At 40.6% G+C, this 17,025-nt stretch overlaps 2 protein-coding genes, 1 long non-coding RNA gene and 10 other non-coding genes across 23 annotated transcripts in view; 10 read left to right on the top strand and 3 right to left on the bottom strand.

Moving 5' to 3' along the window:
- The first annotated feature begins 73 nt into the window (after positions 1–73).
- Taf1d (TATA-box binding protein associated factor, RNA polymerase I subunit D) lies at positions 74–6,093 on the top strand. Its single transcript, XM_038322725.1, has 6 exons — positions 74–493; positions 1,727–1,824; positions 2,458–2,827; positions 3,968–4,143; positions 4,484–4,535; positions 5,238–6,093. The coding sequence occupies exons 2-6, from the start codon at positions 1,754–1,756 to the stop codon at positions 5,331–5,333; spliced, it is 765 nt and encodes a 254-aa protein (XP_038178653.1). The 5' UTR covers positions 74–493; positions 1,727–1,753; the 3' UTR covers positions 5,334–6,093.
- Positions 6,013–6,137, top strand: LOC119810941. The gene has a single exon (XR_005284877.1). It is a non-coding gene; the product is annotated as a small nucleolar RNA SNORA40 (small nucleolar RNA).
- Positions 6,138–6,861: 724 nt separating this feature from the next.
- Positions 6,862–6,992, top strand: LOC119810934. The gene has a single exon (XR_005284870.1). It is a non-coding gene; the product is annotated as a small nucleolar RNA SNORA18 (small nucleolar RNA).
- A 124-nt stretch (positions 6,993–7,116) lies between these two features.
- On the top strand, positions 7,117–7,189 carry LOC119810951. The gene has a single exon (XR_005284887.1). It is a non-coding gene; the product is annotated as a small nucleolar RNA SNORD5 (small nucleolar RNA).
- Positions 7,190–7,860: 671 nt separating this feature from the next.
- LOC119810921 lies at positions 7,861–7,998 on the top strand. Its single transcript, XR_005284859.1, has one exon. It is a non-coding gene; the product is annotated as a small nucleolar RNA SNORA8 (small nucleolar RNA).
- A 228-nt stretch (positions 7,999–8,226) lies between these two features.
- On the top strand, positions 8,227–8,361 carry LOC119810928. Its single transcript, XR_005284864.1, has one exon. It is a non-coding gene; the product is annotated as a small nucleolar RNA SNORA1 (small nucleolar RNA).
- A 348-nt stretch (positions 8,362–8,709) lies between these two features.
- Positions 8,710–8,779, top strand: LOC119810920. The gene has a single exon (XR_005284858.1). It is a non-coding gene; the product is annotated as a small nucleolar RNA Z40 (small nucleolar RNA).
- Positions 8,780–9,125: 346 nt separating this feature from the next.
- On the top strand, positions 9,126–9,246 carry LOC119810930. The gene has a single exon (XR_005284866.1). It is a non-coding gene; the product is annotated as a small nucleolar RNA SNORA32 (small nucleolar RNA).
- A 74-nt stretch (positions 9,247–9,320) lies between these two features.
- On the top strand, positions 9,321–12,256 carry LOC119809700. The gene is made up of 2 exons (XR_005284668.1): positions 9,321–9,352; positions 9,562–12,256. It is a non-coding gene; the product is annotated as an uncharacterized LOC119809700 (long non-coding RNA).
- LOC119810925 lies at positions 9,375–9,503 on the top strand. Its single transcript, XR_005284861.1, has one exon. It is a non-coding gene; the product is annotated as a small nucleolar RNA SNORA25 (small nucleolar RNA).
- The window catches only part of Cep295 (centrosomal protein 295), a 42,358-nt gene continuing 34,925 nt past the window's right edge, over positions 9,593–17,025 (bottom strand). For 5 of the 11 annotated variants that reach the window (XM_038322711.1, XM_038322719.1, XM_038322721.1 and 2 more), the window contains 12 exons: positions 15,443–15,592; positions 14,525–14,631; positions 13,924–14,026; positions 13,329–13,574; positions 12,479–12,627; positions 11,890–12,031; positions 11,235–11,752; positions 10,756–10,893; positions 10,423–10,504; positions 10,165–10,248; positions 9,991–10,090; positions 9,617–9,916 (listed from right to left, as the gene is read on the bottom strand). In XM_038322711.1, coding sequence (XP_038178639.1) covers positions 9,760–9,916; positions 9,991–10,090; positions 10,165–10,248; positions 10,423–10,504; positions 10,756–10,893; positions 11,235–11,752; positions 11,890–12,031; positions 12,479–12,627; positions 13,329–13,574; positions 13,924–14,026; positions 14,525–14,631; positions 15,443–15,592 — 1,976 coding nt within the window. In that variant the 3' untranslated portion in view covers positions 9,617–9,759. Of the gene's footprint in view, positions 9,917–9,990; positions 10,091–10,164; positions 10,249–10,422; positions 10,505–10,755; positions 10,894–11,234; positions 11,753–11,889; positions 12,032–12,478; positions 12,628–13,328; positions 13,575–13,923; positions 14,027–14,524; positions 14,632–15,442; positions 15,593–17,025 lie in introns of all 11 variants that reach the window. The other 6 variants (XM_038322717.1, XM_038322716.1, XM_038322714.2 and 3 more) reach the window with 6 other exon arrangements.
- Positions 14,112–14,181, bottom strand: LOC119810938. The gene has a single exon (XR_005284874.1). It is a non-coding gene; the product is annotated as a small nucleolar RNA U2-30 (small nucleolar RNA).
- Positions 14,349–14,428, bottom strand: LOC119810939. The gene has a single exon (XR_005284875.1). It is a non-coding gene; the product is annotated as a small nucleolar RNA U2-19 (small nucleolar RNA).

Below are 17,025 nucleotides of genomic sequence, written 5' to 3' on the forward strand. Positions count from 1 at the left end.
GGCCACGCCCACCGCGTAGCCGCGCTCTCGTACCCACCCCCCGCTACGAGTTCACGCGAGATTTCGGGTGTCCTAGTCCGGCTGCAGCGGGCGGGAACGGTCTTTTCGGCGTGGTGGAGGAGGAAGACTCCTGTGTCTGCGTTGGGAACCGGGTCAGACCGAACGGTGGGGGCCGCGGGTAGGGCAGGCCGGGGCTCTTCGTCGCCTGTCCGCACGGAGTCGGCACTGAGGTCGGGCGAGGCGGAGCGGGCCCTGCTCGGGGCCTTGGGCTCTGCCCAGGGCCTTCGCAGGCCGCGTGGGCTCCCGTCGCTGTCGGGAGGTACCGAGGAGAATCCGGCCAGGAAGGTCCTCTAGGTGCCGTGTGCTCCCTGCCTACATCTCTTAGCGCGCTTAGAGCCTCTTGTCGGTCTAACCACGGCGTGTGTTAACACCAGCAGCTTGACACCACGTGGCCTCCAAACTTGGATATTCACAGTTGGAAAGCACCATACAGGTATGATTGATTTCGAGATAGGTTGTTGCAGTGTACTTTGCAATTACCTTAGAATTTGCACACAGATATATTGTTGGTACAAACGGTCTAAGTGTGTTACTTTTTGGTTTTTGGAGAGAGGGTTTCTCTGTTTTGGACCTGTCCTGGAACTAGCACTTGTAGACCAGGCTGGCCTCGAACTCACAGAGATCCACCTGCCTCTGCCTCCCAAGTGCTGGTATTAAAGGCGTGCACCACCACCGGCCAGGCTACATAGTTGTTTTGATGGATTAATTTAAACAATTGATGTCTAAAGTCTTAGTCACCTCTTTTATTTTTCCATTCAAAATATTTACACTTCCTCCCCTCCACCCTCACCTGGTTTTCTTATCCTTCAAGGTTCTGAATAGTTTAGCTCTAGAATTTGTGTAGCCTAAAATAATGTTGAAGTTTCATTTTTTTTTTTTTTGTATGTGCTGGTGTTTGCTTGCCTTTTATGTGTATCACGTGTGTGCAGTGCCCAGGGAAGAGGACATCGAATTCCCTAAAACTGGTTGCAGCTCCCCACCCCCCTTGGTAGTTTTTTGGAAACAGGGTTTCTTATTTAACAAGTCTGGTGCCCTGGCATCTGCTTTGTAGATCAAGCGGTAGGTGAACTTTAATGCCTTCTGCATCTGCCTCCCGAGATCTGGGATTAGCATGCGCCACCACCACCTTCCCAGACACAGCTCTTTTTAAGCAGCCATGTGGGTGCTGGGAATTTAATTTCGGGTCCACTGAAGTGCAGCCCAGTACTCTTAATGCTAGCCATCTGTCCAGTCTCACCCTAGAGGTTCGTGTGTGCTCTTTCCTGACCGTAGGGATTACATGCCTGTGGGCGATTTGACCAGTAGTTTAACTTTGAGGCACAATCTGCCTTCCATGGGTACTTATTGGAATTAGTAATACTATAATAATTACTGTGTGTCTGGCTGGTGGTAAAGTCATTGAGGTGCTATTGATAGGTAGATTTAGATAGAAACCAAACTGCATTGGAATTGAATTGGAATCTTATGCCTGGATTCCTGGTGGTATCCGGGAGGCCAAAAACTGTAGCTGGAGTTAAGAGAGTTGAGCCACCAAGTATGATCTAAAGTGGACTATCCTCAGGTTGATTTTTATATGAATTCACATGGTGGTATGGTGTATGCTGAACTTTAATGAAGACTCTTGGATGTTCGGGAAGGTGCATAACACTGAAATTTGTAATTGCAGAAAACTGGGTAAGGCAGAGAGAAAGTGATGGCTCAGTCAGAAGGGAACTCTGTTGACTGCATGACACCTGATAGAGCTGATGACACTGGAAACCAAAGGTAAGGCAGATGGTGGGTAAACTTCTGGATTTAGTGTAAACTTCTAGATTCAGTGCACAGTTCAATTTATTTTGAGACAAGGACTAAGTGACCACTGGTGGGCTCATTCAAATGACAATGCCTATGCCCCCAAGAGCTGGGATTAAAGGCGTATTAACACGCCCTACTAATTGTACTACAGAAAACTCTTCTTCCTAAAAACGGGACATATTCTTAGGAAAACTGCATTTTTTTCTAACGAAATTGGCTTTTGTCACATAGGTAGTACTTTACTGGTTAAGCAGATGATTTGTGGAGCTTTTCTCTTGAAAGAAAATTGAACATTTTAACAAGCTGGTGCTTTAAATATGATGGCTAGACTAACTACTTGGTCCATCTAAAATGTTGGGTATGATTTGGGGGTGCTGGATTTTGAAGGAATGTACATTTAAACTTTGAAAATTTTCATCCAATTTGTCTTATGTGTACTTTGCCTACAGTTTGTATCATAGGAGTTTGGTTCTCCAAAAAGGAGAGGTCGTTGAGCTCATTCATGCTGGAGTTCTAAATACTGCCTGAGCAGCCTCACACTCATGAATGGGAAGTGTTTCTAGTGATAATTCAGTAATGCGGTTTGTTTTTTATTTATTTTAGTGATGACTCATCTGAAAGCTTATTTAAGACACAGTACATTCCTTTACCCACACAAAAGCAAAGAAACCCTACTGCAAAACGTGTTATTTCACCTGCGAACGTTGAAACTGACTCTTCAAGTGACTCCTCTATAGAACCAAGGCCTTTGACTTTAAAGGCCATTTTTGAAAGATTTAAGAAAAAGAAACGGAAAAAGAGGAAATACAAGCCAAAGTTGAGACCACGGGAAAGACCACCTGGAATAAGAAGAAACCCTAGGAGGTCACAAATAGATAGGAAACAAATTAAAAACAAAGGAGCTGTGCTTCCATTCTTAGAATCTGAAAATGGAAGAAAACCCTTACCTTGGAAGAAAATTTTAACATATGAGGTGAGTCATTCTCATATAGGTGGTAAAATTAAATGGGGTTGTTGCCCTCCCTCCCAGTTCTTCCAGTCAGGGTTTCTCTGTAACAGCTCTGACTATCCCAGAACTTTGTAGACTAGAAGACTTGGTTGTTGGCCATTCTTAGTTAAGGTGTACCTGGAACACACTTGGTTACTTTGACACTAAACAGTGGCTTCTATGTAAAGTCTGTTTCAGGCTTTAGTTCAAGTGTTTGAGTGAAGTCTGCACTGGCATTTTTTTAGTGTGCATACAGTTTCAGAGAATGATGTTGCAAGTGTTCTATGCAGAAAAGCCCTTTATCTCAACTATTCAAGTATACCATGCCCAACTTTATTTCAGTAGCTCAAGTCAAACCTGTCATTTCAAAGTAAGGAGGCATCACTTCAAGTCCATTTTTAGAAGTACCCAAAGGGCTGGAGAATAAGATCAAGGATGCTGCTTGCTAACTGGTTGGTCATGTATTGTTAACCCAGCAGCCCTTGCCCAGAGAATGGTACCGCCCACAATCTAAGCAATCTACACTATAATAGGAGCAGTCCATCAGTTTGGGACCACTTGTTAGGTGATTCTGAGCTGTGTCAAATTGAGTTAAAGCTAACTAGGACAAGGGATGTATGGAGAGAGTTATATAGCTGAAGAACACAGGGTCACTCACAACTATCTCTATCTAACCCCAGTGATGTTCCCTTGTTTTCTGAGGGCACCAGGCATGCATGTAGTGCACTGATATACAGGCGGTCAAAACACCCTTATACATGAAATCAGTAAAATTTGAGTACCCAGATATTAAGTTTTTTCAAATATTTAAGTATTAAATGTTGTAGGAAAGCACATGGTCCTTTGGAATTTGTAAACAGGATTGTCATTCTTTTCATGTATATGCATGTACAGCCTTAGCGTAGCTTGACAATTTAGGTTGTCTTTCTATTCAGCTTGTTCTTGGTACTGTCTACACCTCCCAAGTCTGGAATTATAGTAGAACCACCTTGTACATTCAGCATTTACATGGTTTCTGTTTCCAAATCTGGTCCACTTGATGCACAGTGAGCCATCTCCCAGCCCCTTATAGAATTTCAGGCTTTATTATATTTGATTTAAGGAATTGTGTTTTCTAACTTGAAGCAAGCTGTTGCAAGAGGATTTTTTCACCACATTGAAAAACTCAAGTATGAACACCATCTTAAGGAATGCTTGGAACAAATGCATGCTGGGGAGGATTTAGAAAAGGAAGACTTTGACAGCCGAAGATACAAGTACATGGATGATGATGGTCCTCTTTCTCCCATTGACGAGCCATTGTAAGTTGGACCTTGAAGAATAATTTGTTCCTAGGTTTGTGGTTTGTGTTTTTTTTTTAATGTAACTTAATGCGCAATTCCACATTTCGCTATATAGCATTGGCTGGGCTGGAACTCATTACCTCTTTTCCAAGTGCTATTACTAAAGACATGTGACCTTGCTAGACTAACCATCCACTGATCAAATTTTGAAGTAGTAACCATAATACCCACTACATTTAGGATTGTTTATGTTAAGTAGATGCACGGGGTATTAGTTTGGAGATAGGATATTATGTTCCTTAGAGTATAGGTCTTTGTAGCATCAGGTAAGATTTGTGATATGTTTTTAATGTTACAGAACAGAAGATGAGGCAACAAGCCCTGAGTCTGAATGCGATATCAAATTGGTTGTAAGTGGCTGATTTTTATTATTTATGGAATGTAGAAATTGCATACAGTTGCTTCTATAAACATTTTGTTTAAGCTTAATGTAGGAGACTGAAGAATGGAAATATTCAAGGATATTTGTTATTGAGCTTTTTTTCTATTGCTGCTCTTAATGCTTATCCCCTGGATTCAAAGCTCAGGGCTGTGCATTTATGTTATGACAAGGTACTCATACTCAAGTGTGTTCCTGCATACATGTGTGGAGGCCGGCAGTCAGTATCATTTCTTAATTTTGTCAGATAATATCAATGAACCCTGAGACCACAGACCAGTGGATTAACATCCTAGCGCTTCCTTCCTCCTGCTATAGGTATGAGGAAGAAAGATTATTTTGCTTAATAAATTATTCCGTATTAGTGTTTTGCCTGCAGACATGTGCATGTCTGATAATCTGGGGAGGGCAAGAAGAGGTCATATTAACCTTGTAACTGAAGTTAAACACATGTTGGTGCTTGGAATTGAATGTTAGTCTTCTGTTAGGAAGATAAGCCAGTGTTCTTATCTCTGCACTTATTAAAATGCTTTGCAATTAAAGTAGTCTGATAGATGTATGGGCTGACAAATGAGAAAATACTATAGATGTTATTTTGGACTTTGAATAAATAGATGTAGCCCTCATAAACCTGTGAGTTTAGTTGCTAACAGTGATTTTTCTTTAAATGCAGCAAAACAGTTGCTTCATAATAAGCTCAGAATTTCCAAAGAGAAATTTAGAACAAAAGAAGACTAAGAAGGAATCTGCATTCTCTAAAAAAAACTAAGGGTAAACATACTGCACAAGAGAGCACGCGGAACGGCCTGGAAAGGAGATGTACATCTGACTTATTAAAGAAGGTAAAGAACACTCAGAAACAGTGACTTACTAGAAAGACATGACTACAGGTGTTTCATTTGGCAAGTACATGAAGAAAGGACCTGAGCCAGCCTGCGAAAGAAGCCACAGAGGACTGAGAAAGCAAATACTTAAGAATTTCTTTTTAGAGCATTAAAAACAATTGTGATATTGATCCTGGGAGAAAAATGCTAATAGGAAATCTTACACGTCTTTCTGATTTCAGGAACCCCAGCCCAGTGACTGGTTCCAAAGTTTTTAAAACAGAATCATATCTTTGTGAGTGTTTAGCTTGCATGAATGTGTGTATACATCCTAGTACCCAGGGCCCTTGGAAATGGAGTTTACAAAATGGTTATTAACCAGCCATCTTGTGAGGTGAGGGATGCAAGCTAAATCACAACCTCTAAGAATGCTTTTCTGTGAACAAACTTTTCATACACTCTCCCAAACACAGCTCTAGGATGCTACATCCCTGTGTGCTAGCTTCTAAGTGTGTAGTTCTTTAGTTAAAAAGAGTGTGTCTTCCCCTAAGGATGCTTCGTACATCCTGTGGTCACAACTGTAAAGCTGGCTTTTGTGTCAGATTTATTTCTATGGCCTTGGGCAGCACTTGTATGTTTTGTTCAGCTGGTGGACAAAGGCAGGTTAGACAGGTGCAAAAATAAATCCTCTTTTGCAACCCAGAACTCATTGCTCAATATGAGTTTTGATACATACAAGAAGGAATATAATTCTGCATCAAGAGATTATGGTATTGATGAGGTTGATTCATCACTATTCTGGACTTTTGAGGCATAGGTATCTAATAAATGTTTCTTTTTTAAAGGCTTTATGAAGTCAGAATTGAAGATACCCATGAAAGGGATATTTGTTTCAATGTAGTAAGTGGCATATTGTCAATTTATATCTTCAGAGTTGTGTGAAAGGGGAGTGCTCCAGCCTTCAGTAAATCCTGGAGCATGGTCACGCATGCATATTTAGAAACAATTTTAAATGAGTTCAGCGGGTGAAGGCTATAAGGCCTCATACTGAAGTTATACCTATAAATGTTCGAAACATTGTATAATTAACTGCAGAAATTTGTAACATTAATCTCATACATTTAGTATGTGCCAGGTGGTGGTAACACAAACCTTTAAACCCAGTACTCTGGAGACAGGCAGGTGGATTTCTATGAGTTCAAGGCTAGCCTGGCTAGTTTCCAGGACAGCCAGTGCTAGACAGAGAAACCCTGCCCTGAAAACAAACCAAAATAAATAAGTAAATAAAGTAATAGTGTATGTGTACTGGTGATTAGAACAGTTTGGTAAGAATTCTTACCATATGGTAAACTGATTAGTATTTGAGAACACAGCTCTCTGAGCCTAACCCTGTTCTGTGATGACTTTCCTTTTTGTGATTTCCTTCAGCTCCTATTTGTAGATGTTCATATGTAGGCTTCACAATGATTGCTTTTTGAGGTCTATCCCGATGGGGCTTCCCCAGTAGCCACACATCGTTGGAAACGCCTCATATAGTAACTTGTGGTTGCTTGACTCACAGGGCTGCTCATGGTTAGGTCTGTGAAAGGAACTACAAAACATCTAAACGTTTGAAGCAATAATATACCACCTTTTCTTTTAAACTTCAGGCCCTGGCATGCCTTCACAGTGATTAGTATAATGTTAGGTAAGTCTGGTGGCACTGTATCTTGCTTGGGAAAGTCTACAGTTCAAATGATGAATTAAAACTGTTCAGCTGCTGAATGATACAGACATGAACTAAAACTTAATTCTGATAGAACTGACTACAGCTATTAAGTCTGGACAGTGAACTTAGTTTCCATAACTGAAAAATCCAATCATAAAATCTTATGTACTGTTCTAGGAACGAGTAAGCAGAACTCTTCAAACACACTGGTAAGTTAAACTGAATCCTGTTGGTATTTAGTGTGTTCTCAGCAAAAACAGTTGCTGTATGTATAGACTAGAAAAAACGTTTCTTTGTGCTTCCATGTCATGCTAAGTGTCTAGAAATGATGTTTGAGTTCTTTAGTGATACACTCCTGTAATCCTAGGAGTTGGAAGCAAGGATCAAGTTAGAGGCCAGCCTGGGGAACAGGGAAACTTGAGTAGGTGACTCACTAGACAGAGAGCCATCTGTCTCACAGTACCCCAGTTCAGAATCATTGCAGCCAGGCAGGCATGATAGCCAAACCTGGGTACTCTGGCTTCAGTGAAAAACACTCGACCAGCAGTGTATGTGCAGATCATTAGGTCAGTGAATGGTTTGATTTGGGCAATTTTCCAGTGAGTGGAGTGAAGGCTGAGATGGAATGCTGCATAAACTGAACAGCTGAAAGCCCATGCAGCCTTCTTAACATGTGGAATGTCTGCGTGATATTAGAGGAGATAATGATTAGGCTGTATCATTAGTTTCTTCATTAGGAGCACCAGGCTGAGGGTTTAGGAATTGGCACTGCATGGTATCTGCACTCAGCAGTCCTTTCCTGCTGGTGTGTTCAAAAGACAGTGCAATAGAAATTCACTATCTGGCATCGTTGGTTTCTTGGCTTTGTGCAAGATAAACCTGGTATTTCTAATGATACAGTTATTTTATACTGGATATAGGTGCCCTGTGGAGGTCAGAGCAAGGTTGATTGCAATGTGGGTTCTAGGGAGTAATTGGTCTAAGCTTGGTGGCAAGCATTCTCATCTGCTTGATGAAACTACTCTTTTTATTCCTAGGGTGTCACCAAGTGAGAGGCCTGGCTTAAAATGGTAAGGCACCATTTCTGTTTGCTTTTAGATGGTTTTATTAATGCATAGTGCATGAGACTGAGCCTCATTCTACTTAGGATGGGCACTGTCAGTCAGTGTCCAGAACTGGTAAATGTGGCTAAATTGACACAACACAGGCCATGCTTCCATCACAGTAGATGCATCACAGTGGTGACAATGAGGCCTGTGACATTTGCCCACTATAATCTTGGGTTTGAAGACATGTTAATAATTCATTTCCTAGCAGCTGGAGAGATGGCTCAGTCATTAAGAGCACTGCCTGTCCTGAGTTCAGTTCCCAGCAACCACATGGTGGCTCAAACCATCTGTAATGAGATCTGGTGCCCTCTTCTGGCCTATAGGCATACGTGCAGACGGAATAATGAGAATACTGCATACATTCATAATACTTTCTGCATTCAATCTTTTAGGTTCCTAAAGTAAACTGGTTTGAAGAAGGCACCAGAATTGTTACGGTAAGGTGTTAGCTTGAGATGGTAGACTGAAATTTGCTGCTCTGGTAGAAAGACTACCAGTGAGAGATGATGTTGTGATGATAGACAATGTTCAACTGCTCTGAATGGGCTGAGTGAAATAGCCTTTCTGAACATCATTTTTCGGTGGGTCTCTCCAGATTCCATATATGCAAATATAAACACAAAGGATCTTTGAATCTGGTGAACAGTGTTGGAATGTGGCTTACATATGTGAGCAAGACAATCTGCCTTCATAGCCCATCTGGCTATGAACTTATGTCCTGCCTTTTCCCAAGGGCCATGCTTTTAGACAATATTTAGTGCACAGAGCAATTTAAGATGAGTACTTAATGAGTAACCTCAATATTATACATTTTTTTCCATAGGTGGAAAACTTTGAATTAGTCATGACTGTTCTGACTTTAATTCAAGGAGAGATGAGAACAAAAGGCAAGTAGTGGTCATTTAATGTTCTTATTGTAATGGTCATTACCAAGGCTTTGAGAATTCAGTTTCTCATTTGCTGTGGACATGACCATAAAAAAAATTCCCAATAGGTTTTCTATGTGCTACTTGGCTAGCAGTTAACCTGTTGGGAACATTTTATTCCTGATGAGTAAATTCCTATGATTATGTTAGAATGCTCAGGTGCTGACCCCTACCTTGTTCTTGTTATGCAGGGCTAAAGAGTACAATCAGACGAGTGAAAGGTGCGTATGCCAGAAACACTGAAGGTCATTTCAAAGAGGGCTTGTTGGGCTGCGAAACCAAAAGCTCTTTACGCTGTGACCAAAGATTGATGTTCTTCACAGAAGAAAGCAGGCACTTGATAGTGTTGTGTTTTTCTGAGAAGATAACATGCATTCCCCAAGTCAGAAGCTGTGAGAGCCTAACTTAAATCTTTGTTAACTCCCTTCAGAAACCTGGAAACCATGTGACTCAGGATGGAGAGCAACGCAATCAAATCCCTTAAATAAAAATTTATTTACAATAAATAATTTTGTCTAGTTTTATACATTAAACTAAAAGAAAACCCTTTACACAGTTTATAGGAAGTCAGCATGTATTTTTGGCTCGAAGTTTCTCTAGTGTTTTCTGCAGAAGGAATGAAAATTAATTAAGTTTTGTTTGAATTTTGTTTGCTTTTTAGAGGGAAAAACTGGCCCCTGCTCACCTTATGAAATTCTTTTGCCCTTGCTCTATTTTGGGCACAGACTTCTTGCTTTGCTTTTTCTTCTCTTTGCTGTTTTACCTCAGCTAACTGCCTGTATAATCTGTAAGAAATATACATGGGATTAAATGGGCATTAATGGCTAAATACTACAAGTAAATAACAATGCACATATACCTTAGTGCCCTCTGGTGTATGAGGGCTTGTGTGGTCCTTCTCTCTTCAGGAAGAGGTGCTCTGACTTTACTAACACCCTTCCGGCGGGTCAGGGAAAAACCTAAGATAAAGGATTTCTTTAGGTTCCTAATCTTCATGTTTTGCTTAAAAAAAAAAAAAAAAAAGGAAACATACCTGTTGTGAGTTGCGTTTTATTCCGCATTTCTCTCTGCCTCTGGTAGGATCGCTCCACAAATGTCTTTTTTCTTTTCATTGTGACTGCAATTTTTTTTTAAAAAAAAAAGGCATCATTAGCGATTATTTGGCTAGGCAGTGGTGGTGCTTTGAAGCAGAGGCAGGCAAATCTATGAGTTCAAGGCCAGCCTGGACTAGACAGAGAAACTGGCTCAAAAGAAAGAAAAACATTAGGGGCTGATAAGATACAAGACTTACCTGAAGGTGCCACTTGGGGTTGATCCATACAAGACTCTAATACAGCTCCATAAACAGAGGTTTCTGTTGAAGATGCACCTGCCTGATTTTGAGAAGGTGACTTTGTTTCACTGTGTTTCCAGGCTTTGCTAGCATTAAACCAAATCTTGAGCCCCATTTTCCTTTGCAGACAAGGTACCATTGGGCAAAGTTGCTGCTAGCACCAACTCCTCTATAACTTAACCTGTTTCTTTAAGGTAGAAAACGTGCTGCTTGACTGAGGGATTCTATAATTACAAGACTTTGTCCTTAGCCCTGTGGAGGACTTGCTTGTGGCGTCTATAATTCATTTACCTGGGCACAGCTCTGTGCTTCACTGCCTCTCTCTTCAAGGGTTAAGGTAGCAAGATCTGTTTCAGCAGTGCTGATGTCACTGGCGCTTACGAGAGTGAGATCTGGCTCTTCCATTATACCATAGCCAGATTCTGTTTCCTGTTCAACAGTTCAAAGAGAAAGCATGTCTTATGTTTTGGTCAATACAGTATTTTTCTGTCCTGAAACCTGCTCTGTAATCTACCTGCCTCTGCACCACCTGGTTAGATAATATTTGTATAAAAACTCAGGACATATGGGAGGAGCAGTGTGGAAGAACTGGGTGTCCTTAGTCTGGCTTTGAATTCAGACCCTGCCCATCTCTGCCTTCCTAGCATAAAGTAAGCTTGTTGACTGTAAAGTTGGAAATCTAACAAACTGAACCAAACTTGCATTGGTGTTTTCAATTCTGCTGGAAAGATTTCTCAGAAAGAGGGTGCTATTTTACAAAGCACACTTACCCAGACAGGAATAGAGCTCGGAAATGAATTCATAATGTGCTCTGCTTCCAAAAGCTGAGGTGGGTTTGTGGTTTCAGTTTTAAATCTGTTCTGAATAGACATTTCACTTTCAACACTCAATGAATGAGACCCCTCGGGATTTTCTGCAGGTGGATTTATAATAGTTTCATTCTTATCTTGAGTGAGCCTTTGGCTTTGTGGCACTGTAACCATTTTTCTTGACTGTTCCTCAAAGCCCAGCATAGAGGTAGAAGAACCCGGAGAGCTCCGCAGCAGGTGATTAAATACAGTGGAACTATTGGGAGAACTGCAGACTGGACTCAGGTTCTCTGTTGAGGACTGAAAATAAACACTTTTTTTCGTATTTTGTAGTATTTCTGTCTGTTCAGAATAGTCATGGTTTTCCGTGCCTTGGGAGGCAACTCTTGCTTCGATGCTGTAAATACTTGGTAGATCAGCATGTTGGCTTTCCTGTGAAGAGAATTCTGGTAGAAGCTGCTTGAAAGATTGTTCAGATCCTGCAGTAAAAAAAAGTTCACAAAGTCAGCATAAATACTAGATAGAGAAACTCACATTTTAAGTATATATTATTACATAATTACATTATTTAATAAACAGATCCTCAAAAAGAGGAAAGTCTTGGGCTTTCACGTACCTTCAGCAGCAAAACTCTGTGTTGCAGCATGAGCTAGGCTAATGTCAGGCTGCTCTGAATTGGCCCTAAATGCTGTGGAACAAGCTGTGCTTCTGGAGGATTCCTTAACATCGTGTTTCTTAGGTGAAGATTCAGAGCTCTGCTGAAAACAAAGACTGAAATACTGACTCTGTATTATAACAACCCATACCCTGCCCGGAATGATCTAGTTGCTGTGAGATAATTAACCACTTCCTCTGATTTCTGTAAACCTACTTAATGCTGAGTGTGGGTGCTGGGATGGTGAAGGGGAACAGCACAAAGGTGAAGGGGAGCTACAAAATCTACAAAAACAGTACTAATAAATCCTATCATTTGTGTTGTCAAATGGTCTTAGTGAACTCTGTGATGTCAGCATGAAAAGTATTTCCTCCCTTGGTGTTGAAGAATGAGTGCAAGGACTTAGAACATCCAACCCCCTGGAAAGACAGGCTGGGCGTGGTGGTGTGCACCAACACATGGGTCAGCCTGTCCTGGCAACTTAAGTTTCAGCTGGGGCTACAAAAAAAGGACAGAATGAAACAAATCACTTATGTAAACTTTAATTTACCTCATGAAAGTCTCTGTTGTCTTCAGAAATCCCAGAGGAGGATGGTGATAAGTCAAAATCTAGATATGGCTCCAAGGGTTTAAAGAGCTGATGATGCAAGTGTGGAAATACATGTTCCAGTTCTGGAAAGTCAAGGTCCACACCTGAAACTTGGAGGGAGGGAAAGAAAAAGGTTTAGTGAGACTTGGAAAAGGGTTCAGACCATTTCTTATACAGCAGGATTACTTCCATTTGTTTCCCATGCTCAGTCATGACTGTTACTGGGTGTAAATGGAATCTTCTAGTGAGTCTAGAAACTAAAATTCAAATCTCCATTTTACCAGCTTCTGTCTAGTTATTGGGGTGCATGTACTGGATCTTATGTGCAAATCTCATTTAATTTCAAATCTTCAAGGGTTTCATGGCAGGAATCTCACTCATATCCCTGCTTTAGTTGTAGGGACATGTCTCCATTAATCTTCTCTTCACACTTTTATTTTTGTTTAAAAATTATCTTCATTTATTTATGTGTTTGATGTACATGTGCATGGAATGGTGCACCTGCCACAATGCTTGTGTATAGGACAGCGATAACTTTCAGAAGTCAGATCTCTCAACCATGTGGATTCTGGGGACTGAATCCCCATGATGGGTCATGGGTTGACAGCAAGTACCTTTAATGTCAAGCCATCTGGCTGGCCCCTACTATTCTCCAGTTAAGAGTGTCCCCAGATGCCTTGTCTCATAAATGCCCTCAATATCTATGGCATAAATGATGTGCAGGTGATAAAGAATATGAAGCTCAAACAATACTTAAAACTAAAGACGATGAAAGGTGAAAAGCTAGAAAAATATTCTTTTAAAATTTTACCCTGCAAGTCTCTTTTTTCAGGTATCAAGTTTGCTTCATGTAAATCCTTGTCTATGATCTGTTGAACATGTATGTGATCGGATGCCTTTTCTTCCTCCTTGGGCAATAGAGACTCATCAGCATCCAAGGGGTGCAGCTGCTGATAAATGACTGGCGTTGAAGGCACTGCACAACTAAAAGGAGAGGTCTCTTCTTGTTTAGTGGTAGAGTCTTGTTCTTGAAGCTCCGTCTGTTCCGAAAATGACTCTAAAATTTGAGTTTAAGCAAAACATTTAATTAACATTTGTAACACATTAAGGTAATGGCTGGCTACTGCCTCACAAATGTGTCACAGCAGTATATATTGCCGAGACTGATGCAACCAAGAAATCTGCTCAGAGATATTTCCACTAGATGGGAAGATGTGCCAAAGTGCACGAGTGACTGTTGTTTATAGTATTCTACTCAACACTGAGGTTTTCCTTTGTAGGCTTGAGACAGCTTTCCCCCAAACACACCACCAGGAAACAGCATGGAGAAGCAGTGCTTCCTCCATCACCACACTGGCGTGCAGCCAGTGCCGCTCCTTCACTGCATTTGCAAAGTTTGATAGTACCTGGATCTGTAAGGCTCAAATCTGTGACTTCATAGCTTAAGAAGCTTCCAGTAGAAACAGTTACTGAAGATAACTGCTCCTGAGACATCTCTTGTGTTTCAGCCTAAAATTTCAAAGACAATATTAGATCATAATGTATCAGGACAACTAGAAAAACCACAAATCATCAACAGTGCAGTTGTTAATTCTGAGCTCAGGTCAAGTGTAGAAACCTTCATAGTGACAAGGTTCAGTATTAAAGCCTTTTCATCATTGCTCAGAAATGATTTCTCTCTCTCTCCTCTCTCTCTCTCTCTCTCTCTCTCTCTCTCTCTCTCTCTCTCACACACACACACACACACCTCTCAGCACACACATGCACGCATGCACCTCTTCTCTCAGCACACACAGACCTTAACTGTTTTAAGCTATTTTGTAGTTTTGCTTCTCAGAACTGTAGAGATCACGCACCAAGCAGACCAAAAGGTCTTCTGATGCTCAGATTTGGCTATTTTCATCATTGATCCACCTCAGTAGATCTCAGAGGACAAAGTTTCTAACAAACTAAACAGAAACACGGAACCAAACAGCTCAATGTAGTACACAAAGTAGCATCACTGACCTTGCCATCTGGCTTCCCAGCTGGACCCAGGTATGTACTTGCGGCTTCTTCTGAGACAGCGTGACTCAATACTGCATGATTCTCAACATCAGATTCCTTGACTTTAACTGAAAGATGGATTGGAGAGTTCAAAATGGGTAGGGGAAATTAGGACAAAGTAAAATTTTAGCAACAGAGAGTATTATTCCCTACATTTCTACACCTTATTTTTATATTTTTCTTCTTAAATTGTTGCCTTACCTCTGGCCACCGAAAAAAAAAAACACCAATTTATTTATCGCCTATAATACTCAGGGTAATATTCATTACTTTAAAAAAATTAGTCACTGCTAGTCTAGAGGTAAAACTCTTAAAATATTCAAATATTAATTAAGAGTTGAGTCAAAGGAAAAAGTATATCAAAATTATCAAAAACGACAATGTATACTGTTGTTTCACTGGAACACAAAAGGCAGATGTTGGAGTCAGTCCCTCTCGGAGACCCTCCAGAGGCTACAATTCACATATCAACTATTTGTGACTAAATGAAGCTAAAATAAAAAGAAATCCCAGAAAAATAATTACTAAAAAGAATGTTACAACTAATAAAATGGTATTGGATTTTTTTTAGGCCAGCAAGCAATATTACAGCTTCTTATCTATAGCTTCATGTCTATATGTATCCATAAATTCAAAAGCAAGAAAATTCGCTTTGGCTGCCACTGGGTGGTGGAACTGACTTCACAATAAAGATTTTCTGTCACCTGGGAGACAGAAGCAGAATGCACAGTCTGGTCTCCATACATCTCAGCCCCACCCTCATGACTGTCAGTGACTACATAAATCAACAGTCACCAAAGCTACTTATCACTACTACACAGACCCCAGCAACCACTTTTCATCCACATGTCCTGTGTGTAATGTAACACTTCAACTTACCGGCTTCATCACAGTCATGGCTTCTGCTGTTCTGGGCAGGTGGTTGGTGACAACCAAATGGGTCACATGCCAGTGGACTCCCCAGGAAACTTTGTTCTCTGCTTACTGAGACCCTTAAGGGGTCTCGATCTTGACAAAAATCTGATTTACCTGAGGAGAGGGGAAGAATAACCAATTCATTAAGTTCCAGTTAAAACTTAAAGTGTTTAAGTGTTTTTCCTGTTTATGTATGTATATATATATTCATAGCCCATGTGTGCAGTGCCCTTGGAGGTCAGAAGGGGCACTGAATCCCATGGAGCTGGAGCTAAAATGGTTGTGTGCTGGGAACCAGAAGAGCAGCAAGTGTTCAACTTCTGAACCACCTCTCTAGTGAATAAATGGCTGTTTTATCATATAATAGGTAATAGTTTTTTGAAAATCTGAACCCTTAAAGGTTCAAGTGTTGGCGGTTTAGTCAGGCTTATAAACTCTTTTATTCCACCCAGACAGTAGCCAGGCTTGGGCTGGCACGAGATACTTTCCTATTGAGAGTCCTTGATGAAAATGCCCCACCTTTTCCATGAAATTCAACAGTAAATAAAACTTTGGATCAACAGAAAATACAGAACCAAACCAAAAACTAACTCTTAAAGTAACTCCAATACAAAAGTAGGATGTTACCAGGGTGGTGTGTAGGAGGAATCAGAGAGAAAAAAGTGACTTTCTGTTAACTGCAATTGGATCATCAAAAATTCAGAATAAAAGAATTTCATTCAGTAGAATAAAAGAATTAAGGAAATTTATCCAGAAAGAAAAAAGAGAAAAGAAAAATTAATACAGACTAGTCTGGACCCTCTAACTGCCCCGCCCATATGTAATTTCAATTAAGCTTTACTCTGTAAATTAAAAAGCACTGCAAGGCTTTCCCACTCTTTTCACAACCAATTTTCACTTCTTTGGGGGAAATGCCATTTTTATGAATGACCTTGTTTAGCCAGGCACACATATGTAATCTGCAGATGGTCTGAGCTACACTGCAAGGCTCTGCTTTCAGTCAGGATTGAGTGGGAGTGTACATGGGTGGGTGTAACAGCTCAAAGAGGAGAACTAAGCGTAGGAAATTATTTAGTGTTAGGAGGACATCAAGGGAGGGGCCAACCCTTAAGGAGGAAGTGGAGTAATGTGATTGTCTCTTTATACAAGATGGCATTTTTAAATCTCAAACATGATTCAGTTAACTACTGGAATCAGTGACAAAGACTTTCCTCATAATCATTCTGAATTAGTAAACTAATTTCTGAACGGGAAAAAGCTCAAAGCCAGTCATAAAATCCTGACTCATTTCATGAAACATATCATGCTCATTGCTACTAAGAACAGAAAGGCACTGAACCCTAAAGGGCCTCTGTTTCCCTGCCTTCTCACAGTCTTCCCATAAGAAACAGGCTTGACCCAAATGGCTGATTAACATTACCCTCCCATGTACATCTTTAAGCAGCAAAAAGCTGATTTCCTCCTAAACAAGACCTGCTTTGGTAAATTTCATAAAGAAAATTATCTAATGACTCTAAAATCTAAAGGTTGTTAAGAAATTCAAGGAT

Source organism: Arvicola amphibius, chromosome 3, assembly GCF_903992535.2.
Source record: "Arvicola amphibius chromosome 3, mArvAmp1.2, whole genome shotgun sequence".
NCBI lineage: Eukaryota > Metazoa > Chordata > Mammalia > Rodentia > Cricetidae > Arvicola > Arvicola amphibius.